This window comes from Sinohyriopsis cumingii, chromosome 1 (assembly GCF_028554795.1).
Source record: "Sinohyriopsis cumingii isolate HCF-2022 chromosome 1, ASM2855479v2, whole genome shotgun sequence".
Taxonomy (NCBI): Eukaryota; Metazoa; Mollusca; class Bivalvia; order Unionida; family Unionidae; genus Sinohyriopsis; species Sinohyriopsis cumingii.
In genome coordinates this window covers 167,145,776-167,167,599 of record NC_142961.1, presented here as the reverse complement: position 1 = coordinate 167,167,599, position 21,824 = coordinate 167,145,776, and the positions used below count along the sequence as shown (strand labels likewise).

The 21,824-nt window shown below is 34.5% G+C and overlaps 1 protein-coding gene across 2 annotated transcripts in view; it reads right to left on the bottom strand.

The window, feature by feature from the left end:
• The window catches only part of LOC149808331 (axin interactor, dorsalization-associated protein-like), a 49,809-nt gene continuing 27,985 nt past the window's right edge, over nucleotides 1–21,824 (bottom strand). For both annotated transcript variants that reach the window (XM_089975884.1, XM_089975885.1), the window contains exons 9-10: nucleotides 18,680–18,797; nucleotides 1–12,322 (exon numbers count right to left, since the gene is read on the bottom strand). In XM_089975884.1, the coding sequence (XP_089832010.1) occupies nucleotides 12,229–12,322; nucleotides 18,680–18,797 (212 nt within the window). In that variant the 3' untranslated portion in view covers nucleotides 1–12,228. The remainder of the gene's footprint in view (nucleotides 12,323–18,679; nucleotides 18,798–21,824) is intronic.

Below are 21,824 nucleotides of genomic sequence, written 5' to 3'. Positions count from 1 at the left end.
TACAAAACAAAACTGATTTAATTATTAAGAATTAATATTTCTATCAACAAGTTTTATTTTTCAAAGCTTACATAATTAGATGCTAAATGACTGGACATTTTATAAATACATGTATACATAAGACTGTACAAATAGTTTAAAAAAATATATATTGCAAATACTTTTCTGTGAATATATCAAATTTAAATGAACAAACTAAATAAAATTAAGCTAAATTGTATTAGATCCATAAACAATTTGTGCGACTCCCATTAGTTTAATACATTAAAGCTGTTTATTTTGATGGAAGAAAGATTATTTTCAATGTTAACTGAGAGGATCACTTAGATGTAATAGTGTGACTTACTAAAGCTTAGAAGTTTATGTTTGGCTTTTCCCAAAATTAATTAAACTAGATCTGCAAAAAACGTCATTTTGCAATGTGCTTCTCAATAAATCTACAAGTAAAACATGAAATTTGCTAGTCAAAATTCAGATAAAAGCTGAAGAAAAGTTTAAATTCCCTCATTTCAAATGACAATTTATAAGTCAAATATTCTGTTCAACTAATCCAGTTTCTCTGTGCCTGTTAATTTAACACTTTCATTTCAACCCATTCAAATTATGTAAATCTGAAATTTGACTGAATGTCAAGTAAGATGTCACAATACTTACAAAAAAGTATTATTTCTGACTGTTAATGTAACTGTTACAGGATCTGTTGAAGATCAAACAAGTCAGTTTTTTGTAATAAGACTGCATATTTTAAGTGGTCAAATAATAATATTCTTTCTACTCTAAGAAGTGAAGATTACACTTTGAGCTCACTGATTACTTGTGATTTTTTTCACCCATTTTTTTTCATGAATATCTTGCCCAGGAATTTTTACTCAATGAAGAGACATACTATGTTGAATTATAAAAACATTAATTACCCAATATTATACAGAATAGCTATAAAAAAACTGATTTTAAACAACAAAGCCAAGCTAATCAGCTGACACTAACTTTAGTCACCTAAACCAAATAAAGTCGTAATTGATGCAGCTATAATTATAAGAATAAAATTAAAATGCCTCATCTAAATGGTTTTAACTGATCGATACAATTTTACTTTTTCTTTTCTTGTAACACTGCTTCTTGATACTGCTGTCTTGTAGGTTGGTCAATAATTCTGGGACAAGATCACATTCATGGGTATGACAATTCTTATGTGTAACTAGCATGGACATCCTTCAAGGGCAAATAAACAATCATGTAGCTAGCCAAATGTTAAATTCTGCCCAGTCCTGTAACCATGAATGCAGATATAGCTAATTATTTTTTTTATATAAACAATCAGAAGAAAACAAAGGTAAAGACCTTTTGTCAGTGAATTGGAGACACCGTAATAGGTAGAAAGATGGTTTAGAAAACCCCAAATAGCAAATTTTAATGATCTGATTTAAGATGAAGCAGATGATGATTGCCTTTTTAACAGTTCTATCAGGTAGACCAATGTATTGTTAAAAGCAAAAATATGGAATCATTTTTATCCCTTGCCCTAAAATTTCTATTTGGAGACAGAAGGATTTGTAAAAAATTTCATGTATAGGAAGTTCATATTCATATAATAATATTAATAATAATAATAATAATAATAATAATAATAATAATGATGATGACCTTATTTAAAGAGGGTAACACAATTAGCTAAAAACTAATCTACAAAGGAATTTATTTATTTAAGCTGCACCTCTGAAGCCATTGGATATATTGGGTTCAGAAGAAGGAAATAGAGTGGGCATTTCTAATCTCAACTGGAATACTATTCCAGAGCAGAGTTCCAGAGTATTGGAAACTTTTTTTAAAAAACTCCTTATCTGGCTTGGGAATTTTATAGTTTGGTAGACATGGATCACAGGTGGGGAGTATTACCAGGTAGCCTATACTGGAATAGTGATTGTAAATATTCAGGAGCATTATTATGAGATATCCTGTACATTAATTTGGCTTTTCTCAAACAGATTCGGTCTTTAATACGTAATATTTTTAACCTACCAGCTAAACTTTCCTTGCTTTCTTTCTGGATTGATATTAGCCCAAATGCTCTTTTTTGAAGATGTGCCAGCTTTGCTATGTTTTTATCATTTGAATTACCCCATACTGTACTACAGTAGTCCAAATATGGTTGTATGTAACTGTTATAAAATAGTTTTCTGTGCCTTTCAGGGAGAAAATGTCTTATCCTACTGAGAAGCCATAAACTTGAATTGACTTTTTTACTGATATGTTTGATATGTTCAGTCCATGATAGGTTATTATCTACCAGAACACCAAGTAGTCTATCATGACAAACCATTTGCAAATTTTTATCCTTACATGTCAGACACAGTTCATCATTACCATGATTTGTCCTTTTTTGCCATGTTGAGATAAGGAATATTTTAGTTTTACCAGTATTTACCACCATGCCACTGCATGTGCACCAGTTGTCCAGTTTGTTTAGGGCATTCTGTAAAGAAATTTCGAGTTCATGCTTTGTGTTTTGGATGTCTGACAATGTTGTGTCATCTGCATAAAGATCTGTAGATGATATTCAGTCTCTTAGTAAAAGTGGTAGGTCATTAATAAATAAAATGAAGAGTAATGGACCTAGAATTGAGCCTTGTGGTACTCCATATCTAACTGTTTCAGGTTCAGACAGAATATTATTTATGTAAACAAGTTTTGTTCTCTCATTTAAGTAAGAAGTAAACCATCTAATTGTTCTTTCATCACAATGGTAGATTTTCAGTTTCTTCAAAAGGATTTCATGATCCACCATGTCAAAAGCTTTCCTGAAATCTACAAATACAGTTCCTATTATTCTACCTTGGTCAAGTGCTTGAAGCCATTTATCAGTTAGGGAGATCAAGGCATTCTCACAGGAATGGTTCTGTCTAAAGCCTGATTGATTTGGGTGTAACAGCAAGTGTTTGGTTAAATATGACATGAATGAGTCATGGACATGTTTTTCAATCAATTTGGACAAGATTGGTAGTATTGAGATTGGTCGGTAGTTATCAACATCATCCTTAGAACCTGATTTGTGAATAGAAGTTACTTTTGCAGTTTTCCATATTTTGGGGACAGATGAGGTTGCAATACTTAAATTAATTATGAATGTTATGCTATCTACAATAGCAAAGGCAGAAGATTTAATGAGTCGTGGACCAATCTGATCAAGTCCTGTAGCTTTCTTGGTATCAAGTTCACTGCGACATTTTTAAACAAAGTTTTTTGACACTGGTGGGATAGAGAAACATACCTCCTTAGAGATTTTGCTGCTGCAGAACTTTTTCGGTTCATTAAAGTTGTTTTCTATCACTGGTTCTTTTAACTTTGTGGTAATGTTGGTGAAAAAATCATTGAAAACATTTGCAATGTCAGTTTCATCAGTGACTATCGTGTCATTTACCAGAAGTGAGTGAATTTTATTTGTCTGTTTTTTGTGCGTTCCTCCAGTGAGTTCATTGAAGACTTTCCAAATGGAGTTTGTGTTGCTCTTTTTGTTTTCATGCAATGATTGATAATAAGTTTTTTTAGCTTTTTTAATCATACTTGTTATTTTATTTCTCCATACTTTATATTGTGCATGGTTTTCCATAGCCTTGAATTTGTCTCGTGTTTTCATAGCATCTAGGATTTCAGTAGTAAGCCAATTAGGTTGAATTTCAGTCTTTGCTCGATGTACTTTCAGTGGTGCATGCTTAGATACTACATCCATGAATAAGTCAGCCCACACCCTCATAGCTTCATCTATGTCATTCAAATTTTGGATCATATTCCATGGAACTTTATATAGGTCACTGAGAAATTGTTCTTCATTAAAATTTTTGAACGATCTGTAAGTGATCGTTTTATGTGTATTTTATAAGGAAGCAATAGGCATGATGTTGTACACTTCTTTAATTTAGGTCATATTCATTACCTAGACTCGGGTGACGTGTACGGATAACAATAAAAATACAAGTCAGCATTTTGCTGTGTATAGTTTTCATTGAAGAGTTCCAAAAAGTAAATGGCAAATCTTGACCATAAATCTAATATGTACACCACTCCCTCGATAACTCGCACCCTGATAACTTGTGAACCTACTTATAACATGGGGTCAGGCATGGATCCCATTTTTTAAACCAGAAAATACCCCAAAAATTGATCTATATTTGTTGAACTTGAAGAAAATCGAGATTAAAATTGGTAACAGAAACTTTGATGAATTGCTTGTTTTGTCATAAAAAATGGTTGATAGGACCTGGAAATTTTAATCAACACTATGAAATATCAAATTTAAAAAAGGTCATATAATTTTTTACATTTTCTTTCCAAAAGACATTCCTAGCACACCTCAAATAATGATATGTAAGGAAATTTTGATCAATGAAAATGTCACTCACACAGAGTGGAGGCAGTACTTTAATAAATAAATACAAATTAAATAATTTTTTCATCAATGAAATTTGTTTCTATCTTTTAGTTCCTTTTAAGTGTAATCATCATAAATGCAATGGGTCCTGTTGTAATTAAACGTAAAATGTGTCAATCTACCGTAACAGCTATGTCTGCGAGCGTTTCTCTGAGAACCTAATTAAGTGCCAACCTTGTTTTGATAACTGACTTTCGGAAGTATTTGTTGCATCGTTGCACTGAATTAAAAGCAGGCCTCCTTTGTATTATCACATTAATTATGTCTTTTTAATCAAATAAAGGAGGTGATATAAAATAAAAAGTTAAAAGGCATGAAAATCATACAAACTTAAAATCTAGTGGCCTTGGTCATATGTCGGGTGAACTCACTTCATCTGATCAATCGAACACTTATAAATGTTATTGTGAATGTAACATAAACTACCTTAAATTAACCAATTCTTTCATAAACTGTGATCAAAGATAACAAGGCAGCCAAGCAAAATGAATACTTCATAAAATTAAGATTTTGATTTCACAGAAACAGACCACTGGGCAAGCAAGTTTCAGAGAATTCTTGAACTGGCACTTAGAGATATTCTCAAGGATGATAAGAAGTTTCATTATTAATTCCAATTAATTAATTCACGACATCAATATTGTACTAATTGAGCAACACTAAAACTGAGTTTCAACATAGACGATTGTCTTAAGAAATAAATGTTGCATGTTTTTGAAAAAAAGGAATCTTGTTTGGTGGTGTATCAACAGTTAGTCTAGTTCCTTGCTCAGTGGACTCCCGATTTGGCAGGATAATATTAATACCACTACAGGAACCAGACTCTCAAGAAAACAAAAAGCAGTGACATAATACACAGATTTTTTCCCCTACATGTTATGGTTATTGAAACCAGTTGGAATGATCTTTCATATCTTGGACATTTTGAAAATATATGTTATTTAAACTGAATAACGAACAACTTTATTAGAAAAAGCTTGTTATTAAAAGTTCTTATCGACGTGATTGTAAAATGAGGATTAAGTCAATAACAGCCCAGTTTTCTAATACAGCTCTCCCACACCCATGGCTTTCATGATTTTTTTTTCAATTTTGTGGAGGTCCCTCAGTAACTCGCACCTTGCTTATAGTGCGGTCTATGTTTGTTGACCCCATTGTGCGCAAGTTACTGAGGGAGAGGTGTAAATGAAGTTGAAAAGGGAAATCTTGGATGGTTTTTATATTTTTACTCCTGATGTGAAAGTGGATTTGATGCATGGATGAATGGTGGATTTGATGCATGGATGAATGGTTGATTTGATGCATGGATGAATGGTGGATTTGATGCATGGATGAATGGTGGATTTGATGCATGGATAAATGGTGGATTTGATGCATGGATGAATGGTGGATTTGATGCATGGATGAATGGTTAGCCAGATGGAAAAAGAACTTGCAGATATTGGAACTACCAATAGCAAAGGGCACATCTAGATTACTAGTCATTCATTCATATGTATGTATGTATGTGTGTGTGTGTGTGTGTATGTATGTATGAATGCATACATATCTCTGTGTGTGTGCATGCATGTACGTATGTGTATGCATGTATGTGTGTGTATGCATGTATGTATGCCTCTGTGTGTGTGTGTGCATGCATGCATGTATGTATGTGTGTGTGTGTGTGTGCGTGTGTGCATGTTTCTGATTTTTAATGTAGCTTTAATGCTATGTTGTCTGCAGTGTGGCAGTTTACAGTGATGTCTAGCACTGTCGCATCATGCCGCTGACATGCAGCATAATGTCCCACCTAGTTACATTATCCTGACACCAGGCCGACCAGTCCTCATACTAACCTCTTAATGCTGAGCGCCAAGCGAGGCGGCTGCTAGTACCATTTTGATAAGTCTTTGGTATGACTTGTTATATAAAGCTCTTTTCTCATAACAACAAAAGTGTAGTGACCAATGTAAAGAAAAGACAAATGGATAAAAAAGTAAAAAATATTGAACTCAAGAAATGTGATCAGCGAAAGACACATGTACAGATCTAATATATACATTGTACAGTATACAGATCCAGTACTTACAATGTACATGTACGGATCCAGTACTTGCAATGTACATGTATAAATTCAGTATTTTACAGTGTATACAAATTCTCAAATGCATGTGGAGTCTTGCCAAGCAAATGAAAGTGTGAATAATAGATGGACAGATGGACAAACAAATCAACAAAAGCACAAGAAAAATATTGAAAAAGAACTGTCTTGAACTGTTTTTGAGTTATGTTTTGGAAATGAAACAGGGATGGATGGGCAGATGGAGTAATGGATGAATTAAACTATTTTTTATTTACATTCTGCCCAATGAAGTTATTCTCATAATTTTTTATAATTAGTTTTTGATTTGCCATAATTAAAACTTTAAAACTGTCTCATCTCTACCTTTAATTCCCCATCACCTTATCATTTTCCTCAGTTTTTATGGCAGCAAAAACAATAAAAACTTAGCAACCAAAAATTTGCAATGGCCACATCAATTTTTAAATAGGACGAAGGTTAGAAATGCACCACTCTGAGTTCTGAAAATTAACAAAATTACACAGTTTTCAGGATGTGGTCTCAAAATTTCCCTGCTAGGCTAAGAATTGTCAGTCCCTTGCATATATATGTACCTATTTTAAAAAGTATTTTATGGATCGAAGACCGTTCTAATAAAGCAGTGTTATCTATTCTTTCCATTAAATGTGTGGAATAATGGGCAAATTCAGTGTATTTGGATGTATGATATTGGTCAGAATCATTTCTGATCTTGGTTAATACTATCCTTCAAGAAAATAATCTCAAAAACTGCTGTGGTGTGTACCAGTATTTGCAGTTTGAACATAAAAAAATAAAAAGAACACTTGTAAGATGACGTGAACAATGCTGTGGAATATAAATTATAACACAACATAGCACAACATGGTGGAATATAAATTGTAACAACATGGCAGTTTTACAATTAAAAAAATAAACAAGCTAAATCAAACATTGGAAAGACAGATGACAAAACATATGTGTACTAGGAATCTAAGCATATATGCAAGAAGTGCAGTAAAACCTGAAACATTCCAAATGTTCACCTAACCAGAGTGAACACTGAAGTTACATGGTTTAGTGAAAATTGGCTTTTCCACATCTCTTGACTGCTTCTTCTGGACATGTGTTCTAGTTGAAAGCGGTGCCAAGACAAAAAAATAATGTTAGTGTTTTAGGACATTCTTCTATACTATAAGTTATATTTGCATTAACAACCATACCCAACAAGAACAATGCAAGGCACATACTTGTATTATTGGATCTGCTTGATTCTACATAACAACATGTCATAAAGAGATTATATGAAAATAAATAATAATTTAGGTAAAATTTAGATGAAATCTATTAAAAGTTGTGTCTCAATCCATGTCCAACTGTATTACTTTTCTATAAAGAGAAGGAATTTCACTCAATATGCTATCAGTCTGAGGAACAATGAATTTTTGTTTAATGAAAAAACATTCATAAAATTAACAGCTCAGTTTTTTTATATCATAAGACAGTGTCAAATGTTTGAAATAATTGATAAAGCAAATGAAAATTTTAATATGATAAATTCAATAATCTCATGGTTGCATTAGGAGTACAAAGAGAGATGGAGGCATTCCCTATCTACAAAGTGATATTTTGGATGGTAGCTCAACCATCTCAAAAGGCAACTGCTAGTTTCCTTTTCAGTTCAGTTTTGGTTTAAGATACATTTAACAGCTTATCAATTAGATCTAAACTAAATACAACAGTAAATAATACTTATGGGCCATAAACCGTGCAAGGAATAGAAAAAGTTTGGATCATGGTGTCCATGGCTAGATATGTAAAGTAATGCATTCACAAAAAGCTGTATTCTACAACCACATGACTTTGACAATGAGTTCACCATGTACAAGAAAAAGCTGTATTCTACAACCACATGACTTTGACAATGAGTTCACCATGCACAAGAAAAAGCTGTATTCTACAACCACATGACTTTGACAATGAGTTCACCATGTGCAAGAAAAAGCTGTATTCTACAACCACATGACTTTGACAATGAGTTCACCATGTACAAGAAAAAGCTGTATTCTACAACCACATGACTTTGACAATGAGTTCACCATGTACAAGAAAAAGCTGTATTCTACAACCACATGACTTTGACAATGAGTTCACCATGTACAAGAAAAAGCTGTATTCTACAACCACATGACTTTGACAATAAGTTCACCATGTCCAAGAAAAAGCTATATTCTACAACCACATGACTTTGACAATAAGTTCACCATGTCCAAGAAAAAGCTATGTTCTACAACCACATGACTTTGACAATGAGTTCACCGTGTACAAGAAAAACCTGTATTCTACAACCACATGACTTTGACAATGAGTTCACCGTGTACAAGAAAAACCTGTATTCTACAACCACATGACTCTGACAATGAGTTCACCATGTACAAGAAAAAGCTGTATTCTACATCCACATGACTTTGACAATGAGTTCACCGTGTACAAGAAAAAGCTGTATTCATACCATATGACTTTGACAATGAGTTCACAATGTACAAGAAAAAGATGAAACTTAAACTATGTAGAGAAAACTATCTAAATTATGAAATAACTAGAAATCTGTCCATATGCCACAGATGACCCCACCAGTACGATGCAATTAAGGGCAAAATACTTTATCAAACTGGGGTTGTTAACTCCATTAAATTTTGCTGGAAAACATTACAAATCAAACTCGACCTAGATCTTTTAACATGAAGCCTCCTACCAATTTGTTTTAATCCATGATGTCTTTCAGAAGTAACTGAGTTAAAATTAAAGGGCAAAGTTCAAAACCAAACAGGGTCCACAACTCCATAAAATACTGCTAGAAAATGGTGACAATCAAGCTCAACCTAAAACCTAAATGTAAAGCCTCATACCATATTTAATTTCAACTAATTAAGTCCTTCAAAAGTTACTGAGCAGAAATGGAATTAAAGAGCAAAGTTTTAACTTAAATAGGGGGCAGTATTCTGTAACATTTTGCCAGAAAACATTGACAATTAAATCTGATCCAGGTCTTCTTAATGTTACACTTCATTACAAATTTGATTTCAATGCATCAAGTCATTAACATGTCATGGAGAAGAAACATGTCTGAATGGCAAAGTTATAAGTCAGACAAGTGCCATAGCTCTAAATAATTTTGCCAGAAATGGTGAAAATCAAGCATAACTCTGATCTTCTTATGCCAAATTTAATAATTTTGCAAAAAAATGGTGAAAATTTAACCTGATCTAGGTCATTTTAATGTACAGTTTCATACCAAATTTGATTTCAACACATTAGGTTTTTAAAAAATTTGGGATGGGATGGGACATTATGTGACAAGATGGGATGGGACATGATATAATGGGACAGGATGTGAAGTGATATGATGAGCAAATATTGGTGACACTATATGCACACCATAGTTATGTCTGGGGCATAAACCTATTCCAGGGGCATAAAAATTACAAAATTTGATTTTGTCTCTTGTCTTCACTTTCCCCATTTCTGTTGCACATACACATGAATGCTTGCTTTTAGTGGTAAATGGAAGCTCTGAGATCAATAAACACACCTGAATACACTAGTATAATATATTTTTAAACTTAAATATTTTGGCTTCATTTATTTAAAGTGTGCTAGATATTATTTTGATTGCCATCTGTACAACTCCTGTAATGCTGCATTTAAAAATATTCTTATTGACTACTTGAATAATCGCCAATTTATATCAAACAATACTTTAGCAAGGTGAAATCTGGAAGACAGGGGACATTCAAAAGACAATGGACAGCTTTTAGCTGACATCACAAGCTTACCTCCCTTTCAGTCATATCTGCATCATTCATCCATAGCATATGCTTAGTTGAAATGAATTTCCTTGACGACAAATTTCAACATTTCCAAAAACATGTGTATCTTGTAAAAGCTGTATAAATACCTAAAGCATCTAACCAAAGACATATGAATTCATACAATTATATTCTGTGGCCCAAAGGCATTGTTTAAAAATATACTGCTAAAAATTTATAACTGGTCAATCCATGTGCAATAGCATATTATTCCATATTTGCAACATATGTCAATTAAAATACTGCATGCATTTAACTGAAATTAGTAATATGTACAGTCCTACCCACTTATATCATCACCAGTCATGTTGACAAACCACTTGTACTGACAAAAATGCAAAGTCCTGAGCCCTGGTCTTTTGTTACAACCAAATTTGTCATGCCTGAATTTGACACTGAGATAAAAAAAATGTATATGTTGCCAGAAGACCTAGGTCACAACTTGAACAAATCTTGTTTTCTAATTGTTTCTGATGACAAGATGCCAGTTTTGACAGATACTTTTATCCACAATTATCTGATGCAGCTGCAGGATTTAATGTTGCCATCAAATCAATAAACAGGCATTTGTTTGGATCTCCAAAGTTAGTCTTTCATGGTGACTTCAATAGTGCATGAACCCTTCATCAAAACAAGCCAGCTACAAACATTAATAAAAAGAATTTCATCACTAATCTTGAATAAAGGCAATGGATTATGCTATGGATAATAACACTAATTACATATGTTACTCTATATGTGTGTTCTGGAATTTGTGATTTACAACTACTGCTTGAGCATAATTGAGACTTTTAAAAAAAATTGTTCACTAAATGTTTTGTGATAAGTTGACATTAACATTTATAACGCAATTTTGAGAGAATGCATAACTTGTGGACCATGAACAGTTTGATCCCCTGGGTCGCCTCAATAACATAACTACTGTTGCCTCAGTCAGACCAAAAACTAAGCCGATTTATTTAGCATGTAAATAACAACTATGCAGCTACGTTTTACTGGCGACAATGAATATCATAGTAAATTCTTTAGTCATACATGTTGGCTGATGATGGGATATAGATCAAATGAGAACATTTTTTTACATGTGCTTTTTAACAGGATGTAACCATTACAGAAATTTTCTAACATGTGACTTATACTCTAATTCATGGATTTTTCACACACTTGTACTTAATGTGTTGTGGACTTTATTACACAAAGGTAACAGACATATAAGTTGTCAAGATACAAGTGTATTTCACACCCATTTGGTCTTCATTTATTCAAAATTTCTTTTGTCTCTTTCTCCAAGTGTAAAACCTACTCAATAATGACAGGTCACCCCTTAAATTCTTATTTCATATGTATGTGGGACAAAGAGTAATTTGCTTATCTCAGCCCCACCCACCCCATCTCGACATCTGCTTATGTTGCCAATATTACCTCAGGCCCAAGGGTGTCATGATAAATGGGTAGGACTGGATAGAAAATAACTTCTCAATTAAAAGTAAGACCCTCAAATCATTTGGTTTTAAATTAAAAGATTTTCACTAAACATTTTTTTTAAGTTATCCACTGTAGATGAACAGTTATAACTTTTTCCCAGTATTTAGTATGTGAATGAATGAATATTTCCATCTTTTGCAGTGCTTGTGAAGACTGGTATACAAGAAAGATGACACATCTTTTTTCCCCCAGGGAACTAACTCAGACAGGACTGAAAAACTCTCTTTACTTGGTGGAAAGGCATAACATATTAAATTATGTACAACAGATCTGAATCTGTGCTGTTTTATGATTTGAAGTGAACAGCATAGACCTTATCTGCCAGCACATTATATGACACAGCTGATCAAGATCTATGGTGTTGGCATGGTAGGTAAATGGCACTGTTTTCAAGTGTTCAGAAACAACTTGAGATGAAGGAAAAGTGGTTTGACCGTCAACAGCTTCAGTCCTTTTCTCTTAAAATTAGTGGGTTTCTTGTATCTGAAACAAAAAATGGCACAGTGAAAGGCAAAATTTACCTTGAATACTGTATTTTGATATTAAACCTCTGTTACTAATAAAACATGTGGTAGGTGTGTGACAGCATAAAGCATCTAAATATCACTATTTGCTACAATGTTCCAAAAGTAGGGGATAGGCTAATGGTGCTAATATTACTATTTGCGACATTGTTTAAAAAAGAGAGGATAGGCTTATGATTGAACATGGTCCTAATATTGTTATTTTCCACAATGTTCATAAAATAAGGGATAGGCTTATAATTGAATATAGTCTTAATATTGCTATTTGCTACAATGTTCATAAAGTAAGGGATAGGCTTATAATTGAATATAGTCTTAATATTGCTGTTTGCTACAACGTTCATAAAGTAAGGGATAGGCTTATAATTGAATATGGTACTTTTATGTCAGATTTACTTTAATTAGAATTTGTCTTGGTCTAAATAAATGGTTTACGCAGAACAAAAATGGACTTCCACAAATGTACTCATTCTGCTAAAATTAGTGGCACAGTGTAATAAAAATTATAAAAAAATAAATAACTAGATATTAAACCTTATTCTGGGAATCTCTGGGGTTTTTTTTGGTGGGCTCTAAATTCTGCATTTTGTTTCCTTTAAATTCTGTGATGATTTCATTATATTCTCTGTAAAATTTCAGTGCAGGTCAATTTCTTCAATTTCTGTTTGATACAAACTTTTTTAATTCCGAGATTATTTGTATAGACAAAAAATTAAAAACACTTCATCCAGCAAACTGTGAACAACGAATTGTGGTCCAAAGGACAAATGTAATTCAAACAGAGGATATTACACATTTGGCCATTTGGTATAAAATTTATGAATTAAGTTGAACAAAAATATTATATGGCACAAGCTGTGTGCAGTGAGTGTCATACTGTATTATTCAATGAGTTTCTTAAATAACATGTCAAATTAACACATGTTTAAGACATTTGTTTTATAAGTTAATGTTAGAGACTTTGCACTACTTCATGTTGTCGCTATAACATTGCAAAGCTTTGTTCAATCTGACATCATAATGCTAATGTAGGTGAGTGCTATGTGGTAATTATACGTTACTGCATTAGTATGGGAAAATATGAAGGAGTTTTTTTCTGATTAATGCTACACAACCTTGGAAGTGCTGTATTATTCTGAAAAAACAAGTTCTTATTTTCCAATACAAAAGCAGTAACCTTTTTGTTATATACTCATTTCTTTTTCCTCCCCCAGGCTTAACAATAAAGGAATACACTACCAGAAATAAAGTAATTGAATTTATTCTGTATTTCAAAGTAAATACACAGCTGTACATTCATAAATACACAGTAATGATATTAATGCACATAGAGCAACTCCCAGGAACCTTTGACCTTTGTCACATGATAGTTTTAAAACAATTCTCATTTTGGTCTACTTAAAAGTGACATACACATTGAAAATACTTTTGCATTTGGTCTGGAATGGATGGTTTTGTTGTTTAGTTTATCCAACACATTTCTGCTTTTCTGCTTATGATGAACTGAATGTATTGGGTCAATTCAGTGTAGTAAAGAGAATGTGATTTCAGTTTGAAATGTCGTCTAAATTATGGTACAATTTCGGTTTGTATAAGGATTTTCATGATATGGGTCATGTCATTTGGATTTGCAGAACTAAGAAAGTACATTTTGGGGAAATTCAAGATATATAAATGTAAGTATATTTATTCCTATTCTTATTACGAGCTAAAGAAGATATATGTTTATGCCCTGTCACTTGCATGCTCGCTGTTGGATGAACCAAGCTATGACCTATATCATACAGTGTATGTCTTCTATAGCTAGCCTAACATTATATCCAAATAGTTAAATGTGGAAAACTGCAAAGCAGCTGTTGTGTGACAGTCCATGTAGTTAGCAGAAAAAATACTTTTTTTTTCATCTTGGCTTATTGGCTCTGTGGCTCTTAATTTCCTATCAAACCTTCAGCTACATTTTTTTCTTGAATTTAGTGTTTTGACTGACAGGTAAAATGGTATGTCTCTGATAGATATGTTTGACTGACAGGTAAAATGGTATGTCTCTGATAGATATGTTTGACTGACAGGTAAAATGGCTGTTGTTGTTGTAGGGTTTAATGCCATTTTTCAGCACACGATAGGCTATACATGGCGGCCAGTATTAATGGTGGAGGAAGAACCCGGGAAAACCCCGGAAAGAACCACCGACCCACGAGAAGCTACTGGCAAGCTTTCTCACATACCTACATTAGCCGAATCCGAGACTCGAACCCACGCAGACAGAGGGTAAAACGGTATGTCTCTGATAGATATGTAACAACCCTTGGCCTCAATATGCATTTCTGTGCTATTTTTTATAGACCCTATACAGCACACTGGCCATAATCTGAACCATTCTATTTGCAGAAAGTTACAAATATTTCTCCTAAATAACCATTTAAATGATGAAATTAGTATCTTCAGTTACTGCATCTCTCATGTTTGTTGCTGAAATTGAGAATGTCATGTTCATTTGTTTGCTTGTTTGAAAGTTTCATTTGTGACTCAGTGAACTCATCCAGACTGTTAACTTTATCATCTCTACTTTCAAATAGACAAAACAGCTCATTCAGTTTATTCACAAACAAATGTAATAAACTGAAAGTATAAGTGTCTGCTACATGAATGTACATTGTTTGTTTACAATCAATGTAGTTCCTAATACAGTAAAACCTGTCTTGAGAGACCACTGCTATGAGAGACCGCCTGTCTTGAGAGACCAGGTTCTCCATGTACAGATTTAGAGATTATATAGTGTTATAACCTGTTATGAGAGACCACCTGTCATGAGAGACCATTATGTTTTGGCAGAAGGGGTGGTCTCTCAAGACAGGTTCCACTGTACATCATACTATTTTTAGACACATGTATCATGCAATATGAAGCAGCGCAATGTGTGAAGATACTGAACAGTAATGAGTTAATGGAGAAAAAAATGAGCATATAATAAATTTATATTTCAGTGGTTCATATCTCAAGGGGATGGAACATTCAAATATTTTATACCTAACTTATTTTGCTAATTCTCTAAAGGTTAAAGTCTTCTGATACAGGACCTAAGATCAGATAATATTCTCATATTCATATTGAGACTAAACAAAACAATCTGATTGGCCAGTGATTTAACCAATCAGACTCAGACTCTGGAAGGATCAAAGCATGGGGCACAACTTACTTACAAACTAACACAAATATAAGTGCTACCTACTTACTTACAAACTAAGACAAACATAAGTGTTACCTACTTACTTAAAAACTAAGACAAACATAAGTGTTACCTACTTTTGAGCTTACTGTAATAATTAATAATAATTAGCGACCTAAGTGTTGCACTAACATTACAACTGGTAACTGATGCAATAGCTTTTGTTAAAATTGTTCTTGTTAAATCCATAAAGGATTACCCTATTCTAGAGTCTCCAATTTTGAAATAAAAACAGTATGTAAAGTTCCCTCTCCAATGAGTAACCCTACAGAAAAGAACTTGCCAATATCTGATGAAAACAAATTTTTTCATCATTCTCTCAAAGCTTCATTGCATTCTGTTCAACTAATCTTTTTCAACATCCCAAAGATGGTGTTGTGTTTAGGCTGTGACCTATTCCAAGACTGTGTAGCATCTCAGTTGTGACCTTAGATTCATCAACACATAAAAAACATAATGGAGTAATTTAACCTAAATAATACTGCTTACATCACTGCTAAATAGTTCACTGAATACTTAATTAATTGAATATTTAGTGAGATATGTATCTGAACTTATAAAAGTATACTTGCAATTGAAGCATTACTTTGGATGGCTGTGAACTTAATCAGTGACAGCAGCAATAACAAATTTAGATACTGACAGAAAAATGTAGATCTATTTTTAGCACATTTTACAAGGTTCTTTAATACATTGAGATGTTGATGGAAAAATGGAGCAGAGTGCAAAAACTTGGTGAATGATTGTTTTGCCATAAGATATAATGTCTCACCTACGAATTATTAAAGGTGATACGTGAAAAACCAGACCAAAGAAGATTAATAGGGCCAGTTTAACCACGTAACACTAAAAGACAAAAACCTAAGTAACACTAAAAGCAAGACAAAAACCTAAGACCCAATAGGAAATTCATGTAAGGCTCTTAGACTCCTGGTTTTTGTAGGGTTTTGAAATTGAGATAAAGTTCTAACTTTTTGAAAAGATTTATTCTGTATAATAACCATCACCATAGATATAAAAAATGAATAAGAAGCCCAGGACCTGACTGATAAGTCCACAGCCCAGGACCTGACTGCTAAGTCCACAATCATGACATTGCTGTAAAACTTGAGTGAGTATGGCAAAGAAGGAACTGTTTTTGCTTCAAATTTTTTTATTCATTCAATGTAGGAATAAAATCTATCTGGAGTTTAGAAAATATAGGCAAATGAAAAAACCCAAAACCTAATCCAAATATGTTATGACTGTGAAACTAACCCCAAGATCAAAAGGGTGAGATCATGCGTCACCAAATTAACTGTTGTAGCTTCATAGTTATTCATACGAAGTAAGAAGAAAATCAATTTAAGATGTTTAGGAAATAAAACAAATGAAGACCTTTAACTAAAACCTTGATGCAAATATTTGATAACTAAAGTCATAGGAGCAAATAAGTGTGTCACAGAATGAACTGTCTTAGCTTCAAATGTTTAATGTGAAGTATGAAGAGAGTCATACAAAATGTTTATAAAAAAATTAGCTTATGAAAAACTATAACATTAAACCTTAATGCCAGATTTATATGACTGGGACCTTGACCCCGAGGCAACAAGGTGAATAAGCATGTCATAGAATGAATTATCTTAGTAACTTCATAATAATTCTTACCAAGCATGATGAGAATTTATGAAAGAGGTTAAGGAAATTTATGCAAATAAAAAACTTTAACCAAAACCAAAATGAAAGGTTGATGCCAACAAATCAGCTTTCTCTAGATGTAATTTGAAAAGATCTCACCAGTAAGTCAATGAGTTAAAAAAATGTAAATAAAGTAGAATGATGATGGTAAAATTACAATTTACCTTTACAAGTTCAACCTGAAAATTGGAATGTAGCATGATCAAATTATATCAATGCACCACTGGCTTTTGATGATGAGCTGATTTTATCATATCTATAAATAAAAGTAGGATGACTAATTTTTTTCTACTAATATCAAGTACTGAAAAAAGGGCATAAAAGTTGTGGATGGATGACATTAAACTCTAGTGAAGTTCATTCAAACACACCTGCCATTGTAACAAGCCGAGTATCAAAATTCCCTGCAGTAAAAATCACAATATACAGGTGGAAGCCTTTATTGATGTGATGCTTCTACCTGACATGGTGACATAGATAATTGTATTTTGGGACATTCTTCACAAAATTAGGGATAACCATAATGTGTCAGTCACTATCTGCTCAGGTTCTGATTGCACTGTCACAAATTGAATGTTTTATTGGCTTAAATAATACAGTTAACACCTGAAGAAAGTACAGGAATCCTATGCATCTATGTATCTCAGTCTTATTTCTATCTTGCTGCCAGGCCTGGCTCTAGGATGTGCGGGGTCCAAGGCAGCATGCATGGCCCAAGGCAGCAAGCAAAAAAATTGCATTGCGAAGTTGATTCCCTGAAAGCCCAAGGCCCAAGGCGGTTGCCTCATTCGTCTTGCCCGAGGGCCAGGCCTGCTTGCTGCCAGCTAAGTCACCCCTCCCTCCCTCTCTCTCTCGCTTTCCTATCTTAAATTATTCTATTAGTGTGACAACAAATTTTTTAACTAGACAACAACAAAAACCAAATTTGGATTTCATGACATTGTTTTTGTTCGTCACAGTGTCTTTCATTTCTGAAATGTGTACAAAGTAAATCAGACATAAAAAAATTAGGTTAACAGCATGTTCTAATGTAATCTGAAAGCAACGTGCATAGTTTTATCACTTGCAAAATTCACTTCACAGAGATTTTGGTTAAATTTGCCTTTGGGTTAACAAACTGTGATAAATATAGATTCACATAATCACCAAAATTATAAAAAAATCATGGAAATGCCTTTTACTTCCACATTTACCTTAATATACAAAGCCACTATACACATATATCAGTGAAAACAAGTCCACTTTATCAAAATAATTACCTGTTCAGTCTTTTATTTCAATGTTCTTTCTGGAATCAATGTTCAAAGAGGCTATTTTCTGTATCTCTATCGCATTTTACAACTAATTTTCATTTGTCATTGACATGGAAAACTTGTATTCATCTCTGAGCATAACTGATTTTAGTCAACTCACAATTCTAGCACAGCGGGACCATCTTTAATCTCATCTTGTTCCATGAAAGCCCAACATCTGGTGCTGACAGTCTGCTTCTTTGGCTTGTAGTGTTGGAACTCAAAAAAAATGGCATAACCTGCAAAGTATGGAGGATGTTAATTCCTGATTACAAAAAGTTATAAATTCTATGGCAAATATTTACTTACTTCAACCTACTAAAACAGTATCTTACTTATGAAAAGAAGCAGTATGAAAAATAAATGCTTCCTTAATAAATCTGAGCTCATAGAGAGATGTGCATTGTGTTATTAGATAGATTGTTTCATTATACTGGCATAGAGAGATATGGACAGAACCAAATCAAAATGTCTCCATTGCAAGCAGTAGAGACAGAACAATTTTCTTTGATGAATCCAAATACTTGATACAAGCCAACAAAAACCTACCTATCTGCACAACTGAAGTCAGACTGCACGATGTGCAAGGACATGACTACAAATTACTGCACCATGATCAGACTGCTCCATGTGCAAGGACTAGAGTACAAATTACTGTACCAGGATCAGACTGCTCCATGTGCAAGGACTAGAGTACTAATTACTGCATCATGATCAGACCACTCCATGTGCAAGGACTAGAGTACTAATTACTGTACCAGGATCAGACAGCTCCATGTGCAAGAACTAGAGTACTAATTACTGCATCATGATCAGACTACTCCATGTGCAAGGACTAGAGTACTAATTACTGTACCAGGATCAGACAGCTCCATGTGCAAGGACTAGAGTACTAATTACTGCATCATGATCAGACTACTCCATGTGCAAGGACTAGAGTACAAATTACTGCACCAGGATCAGACTGCTCCATGTGCAAGGACTAGAGTACTAATTACTGCACCAGGATCAGACTGCTCCATGTGCAAGGACTACAGTACTAATTACTGCACCATGATCAGACTACTCCATGTGCAAGGACTAGAGTACAAATTACTGCACCAGGATCAGACTGCTCCATGTGCAAGGACTAGAGTACTAATTACTGCATCATGATCAGACTACTCCATATGCAAGGACTAGAGTACTAATCACTGTACCAGGATCCGACACCTCCATGTGCAAGGACTAGAGTACTAATTACTGCACCATGATCAGACTACTCCATGTGCAAGGACTAGAGTACAAATTACTGTACCAGGATCAGACAGCTCCATGTGCAAGGACTAGAGTACTAATTACTGCATCATGATCAGACTACTCCATGTGCAAGGACTAGAGTACAAATTACTGCACCAGGATCAGACTGCTCCATGTGCAAGGACTAGAGTACTAATTACTGCACCAGGATCAGACTGCTCCATGTGCAAGGACTAGAGTACTAATTACTGCACCAGGATCAGACTACTCCATGTGCAAGGACTAGAGTACAAATTACTGTACCAGGATCAGACTGCTCCATGTGCAAGGACTAGAGTACTAATTACTGCACCAGGATCAGACTGCTCCATGTGCAAGGACTAGAGTACTAATTACTGCACCATGATCAGACTACTCCATGTGCAAGGACTAGAGTACAAATTACTGTACCAGGATCAGACTGCTCCATGTGCAAGGACTAGAGTACTAATTACTGCATCATGATCAGACTACTCCATATGCAAGGACTAGAGTACTAATCACTGTACCAGGATCAGACAGCTCCATGTGCAAGGACTAGAGTACTAATTACTGCACCATGATCAGACTACTCCATGTGCAAGGACTAGAGTACAAATTACTGTACCAGGATCAGACAGCTCCATGTGCAAGGACTAGAGTACAAATTACTGCACCAGGATCAGACTGCTCCATGTGCAAGGACGAGAGTACTAATTACTGCACCATGATCAGACTGCTCCATGTGCAAGGACTAGAGTACTAATTACTGCACCATGATCAGACTACTCCATGTGCAAGGACTAGAGTACAAATTACTGTACCAGGATCAGACTGCTCCATGTGCAAGGACTAGAGTACTAATTACTGCATCATGATCAGACTACTCCATGTGCAAGGACTAGAGTACTAATTACTGTACCAGGATCAGACAGCTCCATGTGCAAGGACTAGAGTACTAATTACTGCATCATGATCAGACTACTCCATGTGGAAGGACTAGAGTACAAATTACTGCACCAGGATCAGACTGCTCCATGTGCAAGGACTAGAGTACAAATTACTGCACCAGGATCAGACTGCTCCATGTGCAAGGACTAGAGTACTAATTACTGCACCATGATCAGACTGCTCCATGTGCAAGGACTACAGTACAAATTACTGTACCAGGATCAGACTGCTCCATGTGCAAGGACTAGAGAACAAATTACTGTACCAGGATCAGACAGCTCCATGTGCAAGGACTAGAGTACTAATTACTGTACCAGGATCAGACAGCTCCATGTGCAAGGACTAGAGTACTAATTACTGCATCATGATCAGACTACTCCATGTGCAAGGACTAGAGTACAAATTACTGCACCAGGATCAGACTGCTCCATGTGCAAGGACTAGAGTAATAATTACTGCACCAGGATCAGACTGCTCCATGTGCAAGGACTAGAGTACTAATTACTGCATCATGATCAGACTACTCCATGTGCAAGGACTAGAGTACAAATTACTGTACCAGGATCAGACAGCTCCATGTGCAAGGACTAGAGTACTAATTACTGCATCATGATCAGACTACTCCTTTCGCAAGGACGAGAGTACAAATTACTGTACCAGGATCAGACTGCTCCATGCACAAGGACTAGAGTACTAATTACTGCATCATGATCAGACTACTCCATGTGCAAGGACTAGAGTACTAATTACTGTACCAGGATCAGACAGCTCCATGTGCAAGGACTAGAGTACTAATTACTGCATCATGATCATATTACTCCTTTTGCAAGGACGAGAGTACAAATTACTGTACCAGGATCAGATTGCTCCATGTGCAAGGACTAGAGTACAAATTACTGTACCAGGATCAGACTGCAAGGACTAGAGTACTAATTACTGCATCATGATCAGACTACTCCTTTTGTAAGGATGAGAATACAAATTACTGTACCAGGATCAGACTGCTCCATGTGCAAGGACTAGAGTACTAATTACTGCACCGTGATCTGACTGCTCCA